The 14,934-nt window shown below is 34.3% G+C and overlaps 1 protein-coding gene across 1 annotated transcript in view; it reads right to left on the bottom strand.

The window, feature by feature from the left end:
• Positions 1–343: 343 nt before the first annotated feature.
• The window catches only part of SRFBP1 (serum response factor binding protein 1), a 62,545-nt gene continuing 47,954 nt past the window's right edge, over positions 344–14,934 (bottom strand). Inside the window, exons 5-8 of the mRNA XM_060091883.1 lie at positions 7,253–7,334; positions 5,766–6,477; positions 4,460–4,497; positions 344–935 (exon numbers count right to left, since the gene is read on the bottom strand). Coding sequence (XP_059947866.1) covers positions 751–935; positions 4,460–4,497; positions 5,766–6,477; positions 7,253–7,334 — 1,017 coding nt within the window. The 3' untranslated portion in view covers positions 344–750. The remainder of the gene's footprint in view (positions 936–4,459; positions 4,498–5,765; positions 6,478–7,252; positions 7,335–14,934) is intronic.

Below are 14,934 nucleotides of genomic sequence, written 5' to 3'. Positions count from 1 at the left end.
GCAGCAGGGACCCCAATAAAGCCCTGCCTGAAAAAAAAATAAGAACACATGGTCAAGATATTACACATTCTTGATTTGACAGAAATTTTATATGCAGTAAAATACAAAACACATTTTTGTTTGTGTTGCTACATTTAAACATGAATGTTGTCCAACTAAGTGAAGCATAATTCAGAAATCCAAAATTTTCCTGGGAACCTATTTTAAAACAGTTAAAAACTAAAAAATTACAAAAAATTAAAACTATAACAAAAGTTAATATTTACTTATATAATTTATTATCTGTATACCCATAATAAAAGTTACCATCTTAATTTTGCTAAGAACAATTTTCAGCAAAAATGATCTATTTTAGATAGCTACAATTTCCTCATATTTTTCCATTATTATTTTAAATATACCTCAACATTTATTTTCAAAGTAAAGAAACACAGAGCTAAACTAGTGAAATATACTTCATGATTAGCACAAATGAGAAAATCTGGGACAGCCAGTATCTCAATATTCTTTTATAGAGGGAATAGTCTTGACATATTTGAAATTAATTTAAGTATGCACTTTATTTGTGGAAGCTTAAATATAACTTGAACACACTTAAAAAAAAAAAGACAAAACCAAACATTTCTATAACCCGTTCAAAGAGACTTATTCAAATACATATTTAAATAATGGGCTGGTTAAGAAAAAAAGAAAGGATAAAAACAGAAAAACAAATTTTAGATAGAGAAGTTCACAAAAAAATAGTACTAATCAATCATCAAAGGTAATTTTTTTCCCCTGAAACACAGCAATTTTGGATTGCTGTTCTTTTCGCCTCCGGCTTGCTTCCCATGAAGGATGAAGAGGCAGCTGTGATTTCTGTTTTGTATTTTCAGGTCCTCTTCGTGCACTCTTATTAAACTGATTATTGATCTGAGGTTCAATTTGCTGAAAATCTGGAGGAGAAAGCAAAATTAATGAAAACTAAGTCTATACATAAATAGCATAGAAAACAAATATATTTTATCTTCTCATATCAGTGTTTAAGGAAGAAATTTAGTTTTACTTAAATGGAATACCTCACAGTGTAAAATCTAAGTCCTACAGGGAAGTTTGAAGTTGAAATACACATATGAGCAGTCAATTTTGGGAGACATGCTTTCTAATCGTTGTGAATAGATGTCTGTTGCATGCCTCCTAGTATATGCTGTGCTGTCTTATTTACACTGACATTAAGAAACACAGTCCAGACAACATATAAGGCAAAAAAATTTTAAAAGGAGGGGCATTTTGTATTTATAAAGGAATATGATTCATTATCATATGACACCTGTGTGCAGAGCAATGTAGCCAGAAAATTCACGTTTTAACTAAAATATTGAATCCAACAGTATTGATGGGTGAGCTGTTTAAAGGGCTGTTAATTGATTCCACTCCCTTATGTTATTGAACAAAAAGTTATGATTGCAAGGTAAACTGCTGTATCTGCTCAAATTTAAGACTAAGTTCTTTTTTAACCATAAAGTTATCCACCAGATATGAGGGTGGCTACTTGTATTCTAGTCCTTACAACCTCTTTTATTATGAGAAACTTCAATTATATTATTTTGAACAAAGTACTGGCAGACATGCTAGCCTGAAAAGACTGAATCAATGCATATTTATAGAATCATAAAGAAAAAGAGAGGCAAAAAATTTAATACAGATTTATTAATCAGTCCTAGGGATGTACAATTTCTCCACTGCAAGTTAGCCATCATTGTCAGAAGCCTTTTAAAGATCTTAAAAAGCAAATGTCATAATGTTATACAAGCAAGTGTACAGTTGGGATAACATTTCCAAAACATCACTGCACACAGATTCAAAACGTCCCATATCTTGTACAAATCACATGTGCTCTAGAAATCTATAATACTCAAAGAATGCCTCTAGTGATAGAGTGATGAATTTAAATGTTAAATGAAATTGTTTCATGTAAACTGAAATTTGAATAAGGCAACATTTCTAAACTGATATATAGTTTACATAATTATGTAAAGCATATTTGCATGAGCAAACAAATGGATAAATTAAGTATCATAAATTTATAAACTAAAAACAAAAACATGTTTTACTTGGGTTTCCTCATCGGGAAAATGTGGGAGTGTCTTAAATTTATAGTTATTCTGTATTTGTGAATATAAGGCCATGTATTTGCCAAACCTAGTATTTTAATACAGCCATTAAAATAACATAAAAATTTGGCACGGGCTTTGCAGTTCAGTGGTAGGTAGTAAGGAAATGGATACCTGAGGCTGAAAAGTGAGCATCCTATGTATATGTTAAGGAAAAGATAAAACTGTTGCCAGTGAAAACTTGGGAAGTAGGCTACATGCCTATGGAATTGCAGCACAAGGGTAAGTGGCTGGAAAGAATAAAAAGATTAGTGTATTGATGGCTCTTTGGCAAAGTATTACAAAAAAAAAGAGAGAAGAGTTCAGGAAAGAACCGGCCAGCTCACAAGCAGAATCAAAAGGGAAGAGAGGGTTCAGATATTTGGGACCTTAAGGTTTAGAAAAGCCTTTGGACTCCTAACAGTAAGAGGTAAGACTAAGAAAGATTTTAAGCAGTAAAGGTCCGAAGAGATTTAGCTCTGGAGCAGAGATAAGAGTAAAGGTATGGCCGTCTCAAACAAACCTGAGAATCTGAATGCAACAGACACTAAATGATTGGGACAGTGGTGGAGGGCGGGGACAGGGAATGACCCACTAACATAAATAAGGCAAGTTTGAAAAATAGCTCTAGGAAAGAATTTTTGGTGTGGTGACTAGCTTATTGATGGACTGATTGGAAATAAAGAGATCAGAAATCCAGTAAGTTTTGGAGGGAATTTTTATTGTGAAAGAAATCACAAACCTAGGCTAGAAAAAACCTGACTGTTAAGACTTTAAACCATCTTCACTATCATATATTTTTACTAATCACTCGGGGCAACTCCCAAGAAGATCATACTAACTGTCTACTTCAGCTGTGGCCATGGAACAAAGACCCTCCCAAGAACACAGTCAGAGACCATGGAGAACAGTGGATAAGAAAATTCCTCATAGATTCTTCACAATCTTTGCTCAGGTAGTAGACATGTTGCACACCTCCCATGTTTCCCTTAACTGATTGAGAGTTTTTATTGTGGTTACCTTGTTCCTGCTCTGCCACTAAATATCTGGTCTGAGCTGTGGGCAGGCAGTGTGTCTTTTTAGTGCACAGGTCACCAAATTTTGAGCAGTCACATCATGAGATCTGATGGAAAGCACTGCACCATCACTCAGGGATTCTAGGCTTTGAACTGGATACAATGACTGGATGGGACTTTGGGTTGGCTTCCTCAGGAAGGAAGCACACAGTGTGCTCTGTGTGTTGAGAAATTACCAGAGAAAATTACCAGTGAAATTACCATCTGATGATCAAAAGGATGGTCAGCAGCAGACAGACAGTTATGTGTTCAAGAAATTCCACTTTCTTTTTCCACCCAGCCGCATAGTTAGACTGCATTTCTTAGCTCCCTTTTGGCTAGGATGGGGTCATGTAACTAAATTCTGGCTAATAAAATGTGAGCAGAACTGATCCCTAACACTTTCAGGCTTGGCCCATGAAAACTTCTTACAAAATTCTCCATGTACTCTATTCCCTTTTGTTGGCCAAATGGAGAATACTTGGGAACAGGAGTAGAAAGGAGCCAAAAGATGGAAGGAGCCTGATCCTTGAATGACTATGTGAAACACAGCCCCTGTGCTGATTCATAATAGACTGTAATGTGAGAAATAAATTTTTATTATTTTAAATCAGTGAGAGTTTGGGATTACGTAGAGAAGTCAGACCACCCAAATATATTAAATTGATTTGTTATGAATTAATCTGAAAATCTGGTTTCACTCTTAACCCTGGAAGTAACATACTTATTACTGAATGTTTAATGGCATGGCGTTGACTAAGATGGAACTTACATAGCAATTTACTTAAAGAATATGTTGATTAGCTCAAGATAAATTAAATAGACTTAATATTTCCTTGTAACATTTTTTTTTTTTTTGGTACACGGGCCTCTCACTGTTGTGGCCTCTCCCATTGCGGAGCACAGGCTCCGGACACACAGGCTCAGCGGCCATGTCTCACGGGCCCAGCCGCTCCACGGCATGTGGGATCTTCCCGGACCAGGGAATGAACCCGTATCCCCTGCATTGGCAGGCGGACTCTCAACCACTGCGCCACCAGGGAAGCCCTCCTGATAACTTTTATCTAATATATTTCCTACTGGCAGGACATAGAGGGTAAAAAAAAACAATTAAAATTTAAAAATTATTCTGATAATTATAAGATGCTCTATTTCCATTTCTGTGGGTACATAATTGATTCAGGCTACTAAGCAACCAGAATTTTTCATCTTTCCTCTTTGGCAAAGCATTGCTCAACTGCATATGGAAGTCAGGCAGTCATTAATACATACCTGGGGTTTTGCTTCTTGGAGCCTGTTCTCTGTAATTTCTAAAAGAAGAAAAACACCATTAGGACATTTAAAAGATAAACAAATCCTCTGACTTTAAGAAGATAACATAATAAAAATGTTGATAAAACTCATTAAAAAAAACTATCATACTCCTTTACCCCCCCAGAAACGGATTAAAAAATTATGAAAACCCCATGTTTTAGCTACATCAAAGGTTTGTTAGACCCCAATATTAGTATAGAAACATGTAGGAATTTTCCTCTCACCACCTGTACAGGGATTTCTGGCCATAAAGTATCCTGTCTTGGTTACCTTGTACCTTTGAGAACTATCTAGACAAAGAATTTCAAAAATCTTACAGGGAGAATGAGCCACATATAACAAAAATTAAGATTAACATTTTTTTGGGAGAGGGAAGGGATAGTGGTGTTTAATTTTCAAGTGAGGGAAAAACTGTAGCTTTTTAAGGCACAGTTAGGAGATATATGAAATAATGCAATAATTTTCAAGGCACCAAAGATGGTTTGTGTGTCTTTTCCATACTCTGACTCTTTTGGAAAATTTCAACATCACATTTTTCTATTCTACTAAAAATTATGCCTGACCTATAAATTATAGAAAAAGTTTACTGAAGAAAATAGCTAACCATGATTTTTTATTCTAAAACGTGAAGATATCCCCTACCTGATTAGAATTACAAATGAAATTAAACTTATTGATTTATAACAAAACAGCTGTGAAAAGTAGTGATTAACAGAAGGGGTAAGGATGACAGTATCACCAGATATAAAGCAGTCTGGAGAAACTCAGTGTTAGGGCAAGCAGCCTTATCTACTGAAACAGAAATACATAATAAAACAATTGAGTTTTACAATAATGCCCTGGGTCAACAAGAGAAAAACAAAAACAAAAAAAAACCCTCACCACATTCTTTTCAGAAAGTTCTGTTTAAAAAGTGAGATATGTGAGAAATTTTCAAAAGTTTTCACCAAAAGCTAACTCAAAGTTTCAAAATTTTGATAATCAAAGGAATAAACTTAAATTAGCTAGACAATTAAATTAGACAAATTTATCTATATTGTCTCATTTTCTGATGAGGTTGGAAAAATGTGGCATTATCATACGTGTATTTGTATATATTATCCAATATAAAGTTGGAGAGGGCCAAGTCTAAACATAGGATGTATTGTACAAACTAGAATTATGTATGAGAGATAGTATCTCAATGTTAAGGATGTGTGGTTATTTCATATCTTTCGAAAAATTAAGAACTAATAATTCTTTCAGGATGAAAAAATACCCTTACCTTCCAGAGCTTTTAGATCCAGATAAAGAATGGAAAAACACTGATTCAAACTTCCTTGCTTCTGTACGTGGCTTGTTTTTATCACTTCTCATATCCTGATGGGTTTCAAGTATATCTTCTTCAGGCAACAATTTTTTTGGGGGGGTTTGTTCCTTAACTGAAAAATGACACCTACTTTCCTTCTTCCGTGTCCGTTTGACTTTCCCAATGAAGAAGTCATCACCACTATCACTATCCTCAGACATGGAAGACTGTTTGTAAAACCTTTCTTCTGTGCTATCATCAAAATATTCCTTCTCTTCTTCATGTAATTCTTCTCCATCACTGTTAACACCAAGTGAGCTATTGGACTCTTTCTCTTTTTTGATTTGACTAAATGTTTTCATTTTGGGGTCAGTAGGTGTCTTCTGGGGTTCAGAGGGTACTGCAGAATCTTTTTCAGAAGGCTTTGATAGAGAATTTGGAATGTCCACTGTTTTGGGTCCATGCTCCATCTTGGCTATTTTTTCTTTTGAATTATTTATTGGTTTCTTTGCCAATATTTTGGCTTCTTTCTCTTTTTGCTCACTGATAATAGGTCCTTCATGCTGTAACTTACTGGCATCGTCATTTGAACACAAAGTGTCCTTGGAATGATTTTCTTCTGAAGCATTCTTTGATGACTTAACTTCAACAACATTTTGTCTTGCATCTTTAAAGGCTTTGACAGCAGCTGCAAGAGAAACAGCATGACTTGTTTCAGCATTGAAACAAATAATACAAAACATTACTGTTTTAGTAGAGTATTTCTTAAATTATTTGGAAATACTTAAGAGAATGATTGGAATTTATATTACATATATATAATGGGTATGAATTTACAAAGAAATCTATTGACTTTTACAAAACCAAACATATACAAAATGCTCAGAGGTATCCATTTTAAATCTCTAAAATTAAAAGAAAATTTATTCCTTTATGTATGGATGTTAAGAAGAACAGTAAAAACTTCACTACATACAAATAAATAGACTAAAATGGCAACTTTAATTTCTGTAATAATAATGTATTAATACAATTGTAAATACCGTAAATTGTGCTTTCAGACATAAAAATAAGTATCTTCTAATCTGTGACAGAAGCATTTAATTCTTTCAATACATTTTAAAATGTACATACATAAATAGAAATTATGTGACTAAGTGGCAACATCATAAGTAATAATATGAATTATACCAATATTTAGAAAATCAATTATATTCAATATTATCATGAATATATATTTTAGAAATTTAGGAAATAGGAATTTAGAAAAAATACAAAATTTTTTCAGACATCAGGTAACTTCCATATTTTCAGGTAGCTTCCCACATTTGGAAATATTTGAAAGAGACATTTATAATATAAAAGATCCTCAAAAGGAGAAAAGCACCTTAAAAGTAAATAAATGAATGGCCGTTTATTCAAATCATGTACCATAAATGGCTTAAAAGTCATTTAATTCATACCTTTTAGCACATTTATTTTTTTCTTCAGAAGAGGGTGCACTGCTAGTCTGGCAACTGCTCTTTCAGTTGCAGTAGAATCAGGCTGCAAATTGAAACAACAAGCACATGCAAATAAAAACTATGTAACACTACTAAGAAGTGAATAAAATGCAATCCATTATAATTTTTAAAAGTTAAGAGTTAGGGAACAGGAATCTGTTAATATTCTAATTAGACAACTCACCTGTAATCCATGCTAAAGATAACACAGTGACAAAAATACTACTGTTCTTAACAGTTAAAATTATCATGTAATCAATGAATAAATATTCTTTGGGTACTTAGTATCTTTCCAGAATTGTGGTAGGCACTGTGTGTGATACTAAAAAAAAAAGTAATATAGCTCCTGTATTCAAAGAGTTTAAAAGATCTAGTTAAGAAGACTAAAATAATATGAAAGAATCAAGTAACACATTAGTACTAAGCTGGGTGATATAACCCCATGACTGCTATAATGCTTGAAGTTCCATTTACTAGAGACCTAGAAATTATCAAATGCTATATATTTTTATTTTGAATGACTAGTACCATTACTGTATTCTCACAACCTTTCACCAGTGCCTGGCTTATAGCCAACACTTTATAGATGTTTGATGATGACTGAATGGGACTATATATATATATATATATATATATATATACACACACACACATATATATATACACACATACATACATACATTAGTATTTATACATTTAGAAAATTCATAATTCAGACTGCTTTAAATATCACCTGTAGGCTGAAAACTTCCAAATTTCTACCTCAAGCTCTAAGTTGAGTTCCAGACTCACATATCCAACCACCTACCTGACATGTTAAAAGAGAATGCTGTGACTTTCTCCTTAAACCTACTTCTGCTATAGTCTTTCCCATCTTATTGTAGGTAATTTTAATTTTTCTGGTTGCTCAGGCCTAAAACTCAAATGATTCTTCCATTACATTTCTCCTTTCTTCACAGCTCACAATAAATCCTTCAGCAAATCCTGTGGTTTCATCTGCAAAATCTATCCAGAACCAGTCACTTACACCATTTCTACTTACTACCTTTGACCAAATCACCAATACCTCTCACCTGGACCAATGTAATAAGCTCACACCTGGTCATTCTCCATTGTGTCTTGTTCCCTCACAGTCAATTTCCATATAGCAGTCACAGCAAGCTTTTAAACAAAACCAGATCATGCTATTTCCCTATCTGTTCTTTTTAAAGCTTTACTGCCTTCTGATGCTTAGGCTCTTCGTTTGCAAGCTCTTCTCTACTTGGAATACTCCCAAATACACACGGGCTGATCATCTCATTATATTCAGGTCTCTGCTCAAAAGTTATCTGAACTAAAACACTTTCCATCACTATTTACTTCACATCACTCAACACAGCATGCCAGTGCAGATATTTTCATATCTGTGAGGCAGGGACTTTTGTATTCCACATTCCTGTAGACCTAGTGCCTAGGACAATAACTGATAATAGTTGGCATTCAACAAATATTCCATGAAGCAAGTAAAAATTTCACTAGTGTGTGAAAGTAGAGCTATCAGCTTTACACATCTTTACTTTAAATTTACCCTTCATTGTTAACAGCCCAATAAGGCCTTTTCCTTTCCAGTAATAAACACTTATGAGTACCTAAGTAAAAGCAAGATGATAACAGTTTGAAATCTATTCTGTTGGAGAACTTATCTAGGTAGAGTCCCTCAGAGAACAACTCCTTTAAATTAGACCTGGTGCAAATCCTGTGCCAGGATGACTTGCTGCCTAATTACCTTCTGTCCTAGGTCAAATGGTATCCTCCCCAAATTTTATATCCAACTAGAAACTGAGAATGTGATCCTACTTGGAAACAAGGTCATTGCAGATATAATTAAGAGGAGAGTATACTGGTTTAGGGTGGGCCCTAAATCTAATATGACTGGTGTCTCTATAAGGAGGACACTTGGATACAGAGGCACAGGGAGACAGAAAGGGAATAACACTGAGGCAAAGGCTGGAATTACCCCGCCACAAGCCAAGTTGGAAGAAGCAAGGAAGGGGTCTTCCCTAGAACCTTCTGAGGAAGTACAGCCCTACTGATGCCTTGATTTCAGATTTCTAGTCTCCTGAAACACAAGAAAATATTCTAAATTTCTGTTGTCATATAACATTTAACTTTTGGTATTTTGCTATAAATTTCTGTTGTTACATACCATCTAGTTTTTGGTACTTTGTTACAGCAGCCTTAGGGAAACTAATACACCTTGATTCTGACTCTTAGACACTGTCTCTGTTCAGCCTTCTCCAAGAAATATAGTCCATTTGGAGACTATTCATTAAGTACAGTGTTAAGCCAATCCTGTTTCTTCAACTGCTTGCTGGGTTTCCTTTTTTTTTTTTTTTTCCCTCTTTGCTAACGATAAGTTTGTTTTCTATGTCTGTGAGTCTGTTTGTAAATAAGTTCATTTGTATCATTTTTTTAGATTCCACATATAAGTGATATCATTTGATATTTATCCTTCTCTGACTACTTTACTTAATACAATAATCTCTAGGTCCATCCATGTTACTGAAAATGTCATTATTTCATTCTCTTTATGGCTGAGTAATATTCCATTGTGTGTGTGTGTGTGTGTGTGTGTGTGTGTGTGTGTGTGTGTGTGTGTATCACATCTTCTTTACCCATTCATCTGTCAATGGACATTTAGGATGCTTCCATGTCTTGGCTATTGTAAATAGTGCTGTTAGGAACACTGGGGTGCATGTATCTTTTCAGATTAGAATTTTCCCTGGATATATGCCAAGGAGTGGGATTGCAGGCTCATATGATAACTCTGTTTCCAGTGTTTTTGTTTTGTTTGTTTTTTTACTTTGAAGAAACCTTTACTGCTTATTTAAATGATAAATAACAACTCAGTACTTTAAGTTGTCCAAGCAGTTTATTCCTCTATAAGATAATGAATGAGCAAAAAAGAGAATATTCAGAATGATATGCTCATTTCCCTAGAATGTTCAGTAAGCAACATACTGTGTTCTTTCAGCTTAAAAGGTTATAACTATATTGCATTCCACACAGCATAGGTCACCTATGCTGTGTGTTTTTAGTTTTTTAAGGAAGCTCTACACATTCTCCATAGTGGCTACAACAATTTACATTCCTACCAACAGTGTAGGAGGGTTCCTTTTTCTCCACACCTCCCCAGCATTTATTATTTGTTGACTTTTTGATGATGGCCATTCTGACTGGTGTGAGGTGATACCCCATTGTAGTTTTGATTTCCATTTCTCTAATAATTAGCAATACTGAGCATCTTTTCATGTACTTGTTGGCGACCTGCCTGTCTTCTTTGGAGAAATGTCTACTTAGGTCTTCTGCCCATTTTTTAATTGGGTTATTTGGGGTTTTTTGACATTAAGCTGTAAGACCTATTTGTATATTTTGGAAATTAACCCCTTGTTAGTTAATTAACCACACTGTTTACAAATATTTTCTCCCAGTCAGTAGGTTGTCTTTTAATTTTGTTTATGATTTCCTTTGCTGTGTAAAAGCTTTTAAGTTTAATTAGGTCCCATTTGTTTATTTTCATTACTCTAGGAGGCAGATCCAAAAAAATTATTACTGTGATTTACATCAAAGAGTGTTCTGCCTATGTTTTCCTCTAGGAGTTTTATAGTATCTGGTCTTACATTTAGGTCTTTAATCCATTTTGAGTTCATTTTTGTATAGAGTGTTAGAGAATGATCTAATTTCAGTCTTTTACATGAGGCTGTCCAGTTTTCCCAACACCACTTACTGAAAGAGACTGTCTTTTCTCCATTGTATATTCCTGCCTCCTTTGTCACAGATTAATTGACCATAAGTGCATGGGTTTATTTCTGGGCTTTCTATACTGTTCCATTGATCTATATGTCTGTTTTGGTACCGGTACTATACTGTTTTGATTACTGTTGCTTTGTAGTATAGTCTGAAGTCAGGGAGCGTGATTCTTCCAGCTCCATTCTTCTTTCTCAAGATTGTTTTGGCTATTCAGGGTCTCTTGTGTTTCCAAACAAATTAAAATTTTTTTTGTTCTAGTTCTGTGAAAAAATGCCATTAGTAATTTGATAGGGATTGCACTGAATCTATAGATTGCCTTGGGTAGTACGGTCATTTTGACAATATTGATTATTCCAATCCAAAAACATGGTGTATCTCTGCTTCTTCAACTCCTTGCTGGGTTTCCTGAAGTAATACAGGGCTTCCTACTCATGTTATCTACCTAGGAGGAACATGAGAGAATCTGGCAAGAAAGCCTATTGCTGGTATCCTGTGTTACTCAGTGACCAGCTGGGCTGCTGAAAGTATGGGTCAAACACACTGGCTTGAGTTTTGTAAAAAAGCTATTAACACAGAAACCTCAATGAAGAACATGCTTTTTCAGGCTGAAAAGGCTCAACACAATATATGAAAATAGAATCACATGACAATGCTGGGGTCTACAACTTTCAGAAAGAAAAAATAAAACCACACACACAAAATTCAAGAATCAGAATTAGAGGTCAGTACAATAAATTTGTAGGAAAATGATTTCCAAACTAGAGAAGAATAAAAATACTTTCAGACATGAAAGTTTTTAAAAGTTTACATTCTTTGAACCTTTCTCCCTAGAAGCCAGTGGCTCCACTAAAATGAGGAAGGAAACAAAGAATGAGGTAGGCATGGGATAAAAGAAACAGGAGATCCAGGCAAAAGGAATGCCCAGTATCGTAGCAGGAGATTTAGATTTACATTTACAATACCTAGTGTTATTAACTATCTTGAGAGGAGATTTCAATAACTGATGAGGAGTTTGGTGTTACATAGAGAGTACACAGAAAACAACAAAATAAACATAATAATTACAAACTATAAGTAGAAATATTATACAGAAAAAGAAAAGTAATAATCACTCACTACATGACTCACAGCCAAAATAACATAATCACTAAATGTTCATCTCATCTAAATCTAACTCAAGTATATTAGGAAGATGGGGGGATAAGGAGGGTACATATACAACACAGGGGCTGAAGGAGGAAAGAGCTCTAAATCCTTATAAACCACAGCAGGAAGTCGCTAATGCTTCAAATGTACAAATATAAACATACTTATGTGGGGGTAAATCCTGTCAGAATCAACTGAACTTGAAAGTGGGGAAAGACCAATAGAGAGAACTGTCATTTTCACAAAAAAATCTTGTAGAACTATTTGATTTTCAAACCGGCCCATGGGCCAGCTTCTCACCTGCTGTCTGTTTTTAAAAATAAAGTTTTATGGGAATACAGCCAAATTCATTCATTCACATACTATCTATGGCTGCACTATGTCACAATGGCATTGTTGAGTAGTTGTGACAAAGACTGTAAGGCCTAGAAAGCCTAAAATATTTACAATACTGTCCTTTACAGAAAGAGTGTAATGTTGCTCTACATCACATGCAAGTAGAATCCTCAGTGAAGGTAAACTAAAATCTGAGGAAATCAGAAAACAAATTTTTTTAGCAGGCTCATCATGTTTAAAAGTTGAATTTAAAACAAAAACACTGCCATGACAGACTTTTGTTGCCAAATCGAGGCAACAGGTTATAGCCCTAAATGCAGTAAATGTGCTTCCTGAACGCTGACATAATAAGAGATTCCAGCTTAGTAGAAACAATTTGGTATTCAGTGCAGAAGCAGTATGTCTTAATCCTCAGGACTAATTCTAGAACATTTATATGCAAAAACAATAACAGTGACAACAAAAACAACTAGTCCTGACAAACGTTATACACACCCCAGGAATCTTTCCTCAGGTTACAAGGGAAAAAGACATTCCAATAGCATCTGTTTTTTCTTTAACTGTTTCTTTCAGTATATTTCCTGAGTAGCTACTAAAAATTCAATTCACTTCAAAGAAAATTCCTGATGTATGAACAACTGTATCTGTAAAGCAGATAAACTAGAAAGTAATTATTTTTATCAGGTGAGTTAATTTCACGTTTTAGATAAGAAGTTCTGGGAATACAAAATAGATTTTGACTAAATGTATTCATGTATAATTGTTCAAAATCATATTTACTACTGTTACCAAATCCCTGCTTTGACAACTTCCTAAAAGCTTTAATGAACTGGGTATTTTTCTTTCCAGAGCTAGTTATATCTTTCCATCTTAGTTATAAAGTTTTAGAAGAACAGTGGTAATACTTGGGTGTTGTGTCTAGTGTTGACTCAAAGTAATACTGCTTTGATAGGAATCATTTTTTCTTTGAATTTACTTAGCAATGCTGTTTCTCTGCCCTGGAAGATATCCCAGAGTTAACTGTGACTTAGTGATCTAATTTCAGTAAATTCTCTTAAAAAAAAAAAGGTGTGGGGGGGCTCTAGAATAAGATTTAAAATTGTACAATTATGTATTAGGCTAATAAACGAAGATGTTATTCTTATATGTCATCCTCTATAACTGTGGCGAACTTATTTGGGGAGAATACAGGTTAATAAGAAGTGAGATTGGTTAAAAAAATAGCCATTGTGTTGCATAATCCCAGGGTTGATATTCACACTGTAGTTGTCACAACTGGAGTTGTACAGTACATTGCTTATGCACCCGTATGTATCAGCAGTGAGTTCAAAGAAGAACATGAAGGCTTGAGTCTACAAGCTATATAGCACTATAAAATTAAGTAGTTACTAATCAGGTATGATTATATAACAATTTAATAAGCAGAATTATGTATACCACAGCTTTAGGTTCCGTGATTGTACGTAATTTGTGTTTTTAAAGAAAACACTTAATGGTATCAGCAAATAAAAGTATTATTCTCTTGAAAGTACTTTGTTGATAAAAGTAGGTACTTTAACATAAGATATAAAACATATTCTCATTCTTTATGCTTCTCAGTTTGACAGCTAGTATGTGATGACAATGTGGCTTACTTAGGAAATCTAAGAGGTGTGGGCATTTAACTTCCTGTAATCACTCCATACCAGAGAACAATTTTGTGTCTCTGGGTAAGTTTTGAATAGCTATAAATATAAAATCTAGTTTATACTATGAGGCAGTGTCCATGTCCTTAACAGTGGCTAGGATAAACACTACTCCATTGGTAGGAATACAATTGTTTAAAAGAACATAAGAAGAAGAATGGGTTGAAAATAAACGGCTTCTCTAATTAATGCCAATCCTTTTCAAACTCTTCCAAAAAAAAACGTAGAGGGGGGGAACATTACTAAACTCATTTTATGAGCCAGCATTGCCCTGACATCAAAGCCATATAAGGACACTACAGGAAAAGAAAACTACAGGCCAATGCCCCTGATAAATAAAGATGCAAAATTCTAGACAAAATTCTAGCAAATCAAATTCAACAGCACATTAAAAAGATAATACACCATAATCAAGTGGGATTTAACCATGGGATGCAAAGATGGTTCAATATCCACAAATTAATATACATGATGTACCACATTAATAGAATGAAGGCTGAAATATCACATGATCCTCTCAATAGATGGACAAAAAGACAAAATTCAACATCCTTTCATGATAAAAGCTCTCCACAAATTGGGTATAAAAGGAACATACCTCAGTTTAACAAAGATTATGTATAACAAACACAGAGCTAACATCATTCTCAACAATGAAAAGCTGAAATCTTTTCCTCTAAAGTCAGG

Source organism: Mesoplodon densirostris, chromosome 3, assembly GCF_025265405.1.
Source record: "Mesoplodon densirostris isolate mMesDen1 chromosome 3, mMesDen1 primary haplotype, whole genome shotgun sequence".
In the NCBI taxonomy this organism is placed as follows: domain Eukaryota; kingdom Metazoa; phylum Chordata; class Mammalia; order Artiodactyla; family Ziphiidae; genus Mesoplodon; species Mesoplodon densirostris.
The sequence above is the reverse complement of the archived record's forward strand: the minus strand, read 5'-3'. Positions and strand labels throughout refer to the sequence as shown.